The sequence below is a fragment of the Limulus polyphemus genome, unplaced genomic scaffold (genome assembly GCF_000517525.1).
Source record: "Limulus polyphemus unplaced genomic scaffold, Limulus_polyphemus-2.1.2 Scaffold5573, whole genome shotgun sequence".
NCBI classification, from domain to species: domain Eukaryota; kingdom Metazoa; phylum Arthropoda; class Merostomata; order Xiphosura; family Limulidae; genus Limulus; species Limulus polyphemus.
This window is the reverse complement of record NW_013671183.1, coordinates 11,070-20,605: the sequence shown is the minus strand read 5'-3', so window position 1 is coordinate 20,605 and position 9,536 is coordinate 11,070. Positions and strand designations below refer to the sequence as shown.

Genomic DNA, 9,536 nt, shown 5'->3' with positions numbered 1-9,536 from the left:
GTAGTTCAATAAAAATTTTGAATATGAGTCAACAAATGAGATGACATGGCCTTTTACTCATGACCTGTCTTGAAAGGGTTAGGAGTTATCATTATTATTATTGACTGGATCAACCGTAGATTGAAAGATGCTCTCTTTATGAAGAATAAAGAGTGTGATGAACATAGTTTTCTGAATTAGATTAAAACTGTATACATTCTCATTACAAAGTCTTAGTATTTGTTGAGTGTGTATGATTATTATAGTCAATATTTCCATTGAAAAGTGAGACCTATTTGTAACCATATCATGTGAAATTCATAATGACACAATATATTTAGAAGAATAGGTAGCTTTAGTTGATAAATCTTAAAGTGATGTTTAAAAAACATTCAAAATGGTGTATGTAAAAGTAAAAATATAATTTGAATCATTTACTACTCACACTTGTGTGTAAAAACATTAACACAGGTTATTGTTCAAAATAATTTCACTTGTCGAAGAAGTGTATTAATTGTCACAGTCCTGTATGTATTTATTAGATAGTTCAGTTGCTTAAAGGGTATCTGTGGTTATAATTTGAGACAATGTTATTTAGTGTATTACCCTCTATGTGGAGCTTGCTTGATGTGTGATTATTACTGAAATGTGTTACCAAACTTCAGTGTCTATCAGTATCAGCTTGACCAGAAGAAAACCTTAGATATCTTAAAGGTACTATTCAGGGACCAGGCATATAATGATTGTCACTAAACAAGTGACATATAAAGTAAAAATATTTTCGAACATTTTTTCTTTATTATATACTTTATAAGTTACAGGTGTTTTTAGCTGAATACATTTGAAGTTTTAAACAGTTTTTAATCATGTTAAATTTGTGTTCATTTCTTAATAACACTGATATTTCATATCTTTAGGGAAAGACTCCTTTGCATTGGGCCTGTACAAAAGGAAATTTGGAAATGGTTGAGTTACTATGTAATCATGGTGCTAATGTTAATTTTATGTCAAGACTTGAAGACAGGTATATCTTTTTCTATACCTTACTTTTAATTCAGTAAACAGAATTCATATTTACGCATGTTTTTTGTTTTTTTTTCAGTTATATTGCGAATAAGACCTTGCCTTGAACATAGTGGTATAAATGTTATAAAAGTAAATAAATAATTACTATATCAAATATTGTTGGTTATAAGTATTAGTTTTTAAATTTATCTCAAGTCTTCAACATATTACTCACCTAAACCAAAAATTTAGTAAATTTAACTTAATTTTGCTTATTAAACACAACAGCAATTAAGTGGGGCAATAATTGATAAGTAATTTTGCCAATTGTCCCATTAAAGCCTAAATTTGAAGAATTTGTAATTAATGATATATGTATTATAATTTAAAACATATGTAATGTAATCATCATTTTTATTGAATTGGACAGTATTAAGAAACACTGCACTTAGCTGTTTGTACTCATTCTGAGAATCAGTATTGCCACAATACTTGACAAACTTGTGTGGTTTGTTGTTTTATAAACATAAATTATTTTATGTTATGTCACCCTTTTATGCTATAATTTAAGCGAGTATCGATTCATTATCAAGTTACAAAATGACTTGAAAATATATAAAAATAAATGTTGTAATATTACTACTGTTTTATGATATTGCTTATCTGCAGCTAAACCATATGTCCATAAGAAGAATTGATATGTTTATTATATTTTTCAGTTCCATACTTGTATAGTCTATGGCATTACAATAAATTATTGCATTACTATTAAAGAACCAGGTTGTTGTGAAATGAATGGTTAATATAAATTTTCTTAACATCTTGTTTGATGTTTTTGAAGTGTGTTTGTATCTTTTCTTTTTTTACAAATAGTCTTATTACCATACTTTTAAAAAATTTAAAGTAGGAAATTTCAACAGAAAGTTAGTTTTAAAATTAAATGATGAAAGAAACAGTATTTTAACTAATAGAATTTAGGACTGTAATTTAAAAACCTACTGTTACTAGGCATCTTGGATACTTAAATGTAAGTAGATCTCAAATGCACTTTAACTGTTATCTTTTCAAATGAACAAAAGTTGTAAGCAATGTTTGTTGAAATGTAATATCATGTTAAAATATGTTTCTGTAGATGTACCCCTCTTGACTGTGCCTCAAACAATGGACATATTGATCTTGTACAGTACCTTCGTGAAAGGAATGGCGCATCAGCTGCTGAAGTATTAGAGGTCGCTGCTGTAAGGATTCAGGTAATCATCTGTTCCTGTTAAGTATCTCTTTAGTCATGATTTCGATTGCATGCACAATGAAAATATGTACAACAAGTGCTAATAAATGTTTAGAAGAATGTAAATGAAATTAATTATTCAAATTAAATATATATGTATATATTAGGTCGTCAAGAAATTAATGTTTAGATAAAAAACCAAACAATTTATATATTCAAACAAAACATTTATTAAATGAAATAGTCTCCATTCTTATGGATGATGCTTTTCCATCTTACAATCAGGTTGTTAATGCCCTGATTAAAGAAATCACTTGGCTTTGAAGCAAAAAATATGTCAATGTCCTCTTTAACAACTTCCACATTTTCATACGTTTTCCCATTAATATGGTGTTGCAGCAAAAGAAAAAGTTGGTAATCTGATGGTGCCATATCTGGAGAATATGGTGGGTGGGGGAGAACTTCCCAACCCAACTCCATAATCTTGTGTTGCGTCAAACGTGCCACATGTGGACGTGCATTGTTGTGGAGAAGAACACCTTTCCTATTGACGAGAGTAGGGTGTTTCTGATGAAGGGCTTGATTTAAACATTCTGACTATAGATTTCTGCATTGACAGTTCATTGTGGATTGAGAAGTTCAAAATGAATTACTCCTTTTGATGTCCCACCAAATGCAAAGCATCACTTTCTGCAGATGGAGTCCAGGTTTTGGGGTCGGAAGTGGTTTTTGTCTAGAACTGAGCCACTGTTTTTGGCATTTAATATTCACATAGAGAGTCAATTTTTCATCATCAATGACAATTCTATCCAAAAATGGTTCACGCTCGGTACACGACAGAAGAGGCGAAGCAGCGTTCACACGTTGGAAATGATGATCATCGGAAAAGTTTGTGAGGCACCCAAACATCTTCTTTATGGCGTTTTCCCATATTCTTTAGATGTTTACTTATTGTTTCATGAGAGACATGCAATTTCAGGGCCATTTAACAAGTGTGTTGCCTTGAGTTAGACTCAACAAGCGTCTTCAGAGCATCAATATCAATTCCAACATATCGGCCCCTGCCATCACAGTTTTTAAGGCTAAAGTCACCTGAACGAAATTTGCTGAACCATCATTGACACTTACGAACATTGAAAACATTTCCATAAACTTCTTTGTGGCTACAGAGGCGTTGTTTTCCTTCTTGTATTCAAACAGCATTACATGATGAATATGTGTCTTGTTGTGGGCCATCACTATAAGGGATAGAATATACTAAACTTCACATATTATATAGGCTACACTTACATGACATTTAGGTGGTTCTTTTAACTGTTATACTGATGTATGTTTTTTGGGGGTGGTTAATGAAAGTGTTCCAAATGCGACATTAATTTCTTGACGACGTAATAGAATAAATGATAAAGGTGCTTAAATCACATTGAATACAAGTTAAGCTTTAAAATCATAAAGAACAAGAGCAATCAGCGAGACTGCATACCCTTGCCCTGCTGCTCCTTTTTAAGATTGCATGCATTCATATTGGATAGCATCAAATTTCACTTTCAAAAACTCAGAGAGTCCTTCTCAGATTCAGAATGATCAATGATCCAGATCATTTTTTGACCTGTATCTGTTGTACAAGAAGAAAATGTTATTCCAAAATGGTACTACCTCCACTCACCTAAAGCTATCTCAATCCTGGTCTGTGCTCCAAGTATTGCTAAAACAATTTTGCTACTATACACCAGTCTTTATACCCCATCAGTTTTGTGCCTTTAATAACATGTGCTGATTATGTGACTACTTTCCACCAGTCATATTGTGCCATCTATATTGGTGCATCTAGCTCCCCCTACTATTCTAGAACAGTTCTCACTTTATCGACTGGCATTTCCCTGGGACTGTGGATGACCAAATTGTTGTGATGGATGCATATATTCATCATCCAACTGCTCCAGTGTCACGTCTTTTTCTTTGGTTCATCCATGAAGGTCATTTCTTCTAATTTCATCCTTCATGTCCCTTTGTTTTGCCATATTGAATCTAAATTTTATCCTTTATCGAAAACCAAACAGTGTTAGTCTATTCCCCCACAAAAGTTCAAACCATGCATAAAACCAAATAATTGGTGTTCACAAAATATTAATTTGGCATATGCTCAGTATCTGCTCAAACCAAAAAGGAATAGAACAAGAAATTTACTACTTAAAAAATGTTGTATCATGAGGATTTGATTCCCATTTAATCAATAGGTTGTTCTACAAAATCAAAAAAGGGTTTTATAAACAAAGACAAGGAAATAATGTGGAAAAACAAAATCTATATGTTTACCTTATTACCCAGAAATCTTAAATAAAATAGGTACATTAATGAACAACAAACAAATCAAACCTATTGGAAAAACTTTCAAGTAAACTAAATAAAGGGAAGACCCCATCAATGGTTTCCAGAAACAAGGAATATATTTGATCCAGTGTGCATGCAACAAAGTATACATAGGTCAAACTTAACAGTTATTGAATGTAAGAATAAAAAAACAAGAAGATCATTGCTGCCATTTGGAAATACAAAAATCAACCGTTGCTGCTCATGTATACCAAAATAACCATATAATCAAATTCATAGAAATGAATTTCATTGCAGAACCTAAATATTTTCACCAAAGACAATTTAGAGAAGCTATTGAAATACACAAGAATGCAGATAAACTCATAAACAATGATATGGGCTTTTAACTGAAGCCATTATGGAAAACATTTTTCAATGGAATGTGTATGAAGCAGTCAGACTGAGAAAACAGCACTCGCTAAATGTCGCTGTACACACACACACACACACACACACACAGTATACACATATGGTACGTCAAAACTAGTCAGGATAATCACATTCATATTTTGTAAATTTCTGTTTGTTCTTTGTTACTTAATTTGTGCTTATAAAGCTGTTTATCTTTACAACAAAAATTACAAATATTGTTACATTTAGTTTATAGTTTTTGTACAGTAAAATTAAATGTTAAGAAGTTATTTAGGTTTTTGCCTTAAGAAATTGGAGAAAACCTTTTTTTTTATTCTCAGTTTTATTTCAGGCTTAAGTCATGAAATAAAATAGCATAAATATTATAATTATATGGAACTAAATCCTTGACAAATTACAGAGAATGTAAAACTTGTTAACAAACAGGACAGGAAGTGTGTATTGAAAATTTGCACAGTGTAAATTACAAGAAAGGGAGAGTATTTGGCATCTTATTGTATTTCACCATAGCATACATTACTGAATTAAACAAATATACATTATTTTAGGAAAATTATATTTCTTTTATCAGCCATTTTACTACACACAAAACAGCTGGGGAAATGCTAGTTGTAAGTAAAGTATTAAAAATTGTGACCTTCCTTTCAGGTTCAACTACTGATTTGTAATGTACAATAACTGGGTGTTATGTTTTGAGGTTGTACAAAAAGTCCTTACGTTTCACAAAACAACCTGTCTTTACTTTTACTAGGCAGCATATAGAGGACACAGAACCAGAACATTCCTTCATTTATTCCACATAAAAGCAGGACAAAATATTAAAACTAGGTAAGTTAATATGTTTAATGTACGTGGTAGCATTTTTAACCCCAAAGTAATCAAATTTAAAAATCTTTGCAAACATGTAATATATATTTTCAGCTGATATTACAGATTGTTTTTATTCAAGCACAATAACAATGTTACTTATTTTTCATCAGAAATAGCTGAAAGGATAGCTTAAAAATGAAACAAATGTTTATTTTCATAATAATTAATATTCATGTTTAGCCAATTATTTTTGTTATTTTTGTAGTCGATCCCACATACTAAGTGCCAAAAGTTATTTCATGAAAGCCACAGAAGATGAACAGTACCAACGCACAGAGCCTCATAGTGAAGTCAGCTGTAGTCAAGACACTGTTAAAAACTGTAAAACAGTCCGAAGACCTGCTTCCTTTGACTGTTCTTGGCACAGAATCAGTTTTCTTGAAAGCCAGCAAAATTCCAGTAATTTTAACAGTATCTTTAGTTCTGCTTTAAAACAGGATAAAAAATCAACCAATTCCAGTTCTCAAGTTATAAATGAATATAAAAATGCATTTGTTAGCAAAATTCCTGTTGCCAAGTGGAGAATCCATAGCAATTATGAACAAAGTACAGCTCAAGGTTATGGACTACCATTTATTTTAAACACAGATTTTTTGAGTTTATTCAAAAGTCACCTAGGTAATGTGGAACAAGAAATTAGTGCAACCTGTTCTGTCCCTTCATGTGTATTTGAACAAATTGTTACTGAACTAAAGTTGTTAAAAGATTCATTGTGATTTATTTTTAATACTCAAGCATGGATACAACCCCAAGATTGAACATACAAAACTATTTTATCGTATGAAAATCTTTTAATGATACACTGTAGATTTTCTAAGTATATTTGCTGTATAAACTCAACATAGTAATTATATATATTTTGTATTGTGTAAAACATTAGTTTTAGCTAATTTTATCCAAACTTCTTGACATTTATTGGATGTTTTAAAACAGTTTATTCTACCCCACAGTAGTATATACTTTTATTTTAGGCTGATTTTCATATATTATTTTTCAATGTTTTTAATTGAAGTCATTTCTAGATACCAGTTCTAGTCAAATCATCATGTTAGATGTGCCAATTTTCTGTTGTTTTTTAAACCAAAAACTATGCCTATATAATTTTTTTTTTACAAAAATGATGTGGTGTTTTAAACATTTAAATTAAAATAACTTTTTCAATAAGATGAATATAAAATTTGTGTTGTTTCTTTTTTAGCAAATAATGGCATTGAACAGAATATACTGTAAGAATAAATGTTTTTATACGTCAAATTTGTTTGTCTGACAACTTTTTTTTTTCATAAATTGTGGGTTTAAGAGTAATTTCTAGTAGTTGAACTAGTATTCTTCTTCAGTTTCTTGTTATATCAATATCAACTTAATTTAGCTTGTTTTTCTCAACTTACTGTAAATATTTACATTATAACCTAGAAAATTCTTTTATTTCAATTAAATTAATATAGTGAGTTTGATAGTCACAATCTTCTTCTACTTACTACATAGTTAAATAATGTTTATGAGAACAATATAGAATAACAACTAAAAGGGTTTGCTCCTTTAAATATCAACCAACCTTTGCAAAATTTAAAATACATTTCTTTGATATTGTAGCTAGGTTGTACATTAATTTTATACTTTTCTTGTTTTCCCATAATGTTAAGTAGAATTCTTTAAATTTAATAATATTTTGTCAGAGCAGTGTATGCATAAAAAAAGATCCAAAGCAACATTTCCCAAACTTTTCTCATCCACGCCTCCTTTGAATAAATATGGTGTCTTGCACGCCTCCCCCTCTTTTTTTTGTTTCAAATGAGTGAAACTGTGAAGTGACAAGATATAATACATGAATACACGTTAAAATTATATATGTGTTGTAGTAATTACTTATTATTTTCATTAATAAAAAAAAAATGTATTAAAATGCTTAATTTTGCATTATTGTACTATTGGCTCTACCTTCCAAGAGATCATTTGTGTCCCCTTGAATGGTGTGTCACACATTAAAATGCTTAATTTTGCATTATTGTACTATTGGCTCTACCTTCCAAGAGATCATTTGTGTCCCCTTGAATGGTGTGTCACACATTAAAATGCTTAATTTTGCATTATTACATTATTGGCTCTACCTTCCAAGAGATCATTTGTGTCCCCTTGAATGGTTTGTCACACATTTTGGGAAATGCTGGTCTAAAGAGTTGAAAGTGGAAAATGAAACTTGATGCTCTTAGATTTTCATATTAATTGAGTTTGAAAGTGATTTGCTATATTTAGAAAAAGGTAAAGGCAAGCTACGTAAGCTATATAGTTAAGGATTGAGTTCTAGGCTGTATTTATTTTGTAATCTCATAATTTCTCAGTTTTTATCCTGCTGGTGTTTTATTAGTCATATTTTTAAATGTGTTACTGTTATTAATGGTACTACCTTTATTTAAGTGTTTACATATCATTCTTTATATTTCAGAACCTTTCTTCATTCATGGTCATTTTGTTAACAGTGAAAGAAGGCATGTTGTTGCCTTATTTTGGTTGTTCATTTTATATATGCATTTAAGAATGCAACAAATAGCAAATAAAACTGGACAAATTAATTGTAAAATATTATATATAGAGAATTCAACTAAGATATTTTGTCTTTCCATAAACGTGCTTTGTTTCTATTGGCCTTTTCTTTATGGGCCTTAGTCATATAATTAAAATGACGTTTTCTAGAAGTTTGTTTTATGATGATAAATACATGTGAAAGTTTTTGTTATGGTTTTATTAAATTGTTTGTATACCTGAGTAAATGCTCTTCTTTGAGAAACTTGTTGACAGGATGATTAGTGACTACTTCTGCTGAACATTTTTTACCTTAAAAATACATGTCTCATAAACATTAGATATGCCAATTAAATATAGGTTTCTTGAGCAAAATTTATGAGGGGCTGAATATTGTCCAACTACATGATGACTTGTCTGATAATAGCCAAGGTCTGTCTGTTATGCTGTGTCTCCTGAATAGTTAATCTTAGAAAAAATATATTTATATATCCAAATCTTTATTTTCAAGGGTACATTATGTTAAAAGGTATTTTTTTTTTGCAATTCCTAAAAATTTCATATCAACATCGATCTGTCAGTCATCATATTTGCTTAAATGGTCTATCTGAGGAAAAAAGCTTACTAAGAACAAAAATTTTCATTTTTGTGAGAGAATTTCACGGAGAAATGGCACAACCTTCCACTGATTGAACTCCCCATATGCATTTGCACTCGTGAATCTTAATTCTTTTTGTGGGCATGGTCAGGCACAGACATGCTGAAATTTCTTGCCTATGTTTAATTTATTGAGATTTGCATCATTAATGAAAGTTTTTTTTTTTTACATTTTATTTCAAAAACTTTAATTTTTTATCATGAATTCACGAATGATGGTGATTTATACTTAGTCCCAAGTGTGAGATGTTGTTTAGAGTAAGGCATTATTTCTGCTGTGGCTTTGGAGGCTCATTAACTGTCAAGGTTGTTGCAGCTATTGTTCAACATGTTGAGAATTACAACATGCTTAGTAGGCCTCCTACACCCAACTTGTCGGGCAAATTTCTTTCTCCTCATTCAGGAATGATCTTTTCTCCTTATTTGGGGCCCGGCATGGCCAGGTGGTTAAGGCACTCGACTCGCAATCTGTGGGTCGTGGGTTCGAATCCCCGTCCCACCAAACATGCTCGCCCTTTCAGCCGTGGGGGCG

The 9,536-nt window shown here is 30.9% G+C and overlaps 1 protein-coding gene across 1 annotated transcript in view; it reads left to right on the top strand.

The window, feature by feature from the left end:
* The window catches only part of LOC106472742 (inversin-like), a 47,648-nt gene extending 39,063 nt beyond the window's left edge, over nucleotides 1-8,585 (top strand). The window contains exons 12-15 of the mRNA XM_013933398.2: nucleotides 897-1,003; nucleotides 2,117-2,234; nucleotides 5,709-5,785; nucleotides 6,033-8,585. Of these exons, the coding sequence (XP_013788852.1) occupies nucleotides 897-1,003; nucleotides 2,117-2,234; nucleotides 5,709-5,785; nucleotides 6,033-6,543 (813 nt within the window). The 3' untranslated portion in view covers nucleotides 6,544-8,585. The remainder of the gene's footprint in view (nucleotides 1-896; nucleotides 1,004-2,116; nucleotides 2,235-5,708; nucleotides 5,786-6,032) is intronic.
* The last annotated feature ends 951 nt before the right edge of the window (nucleotides 8,586-9,536 follow it).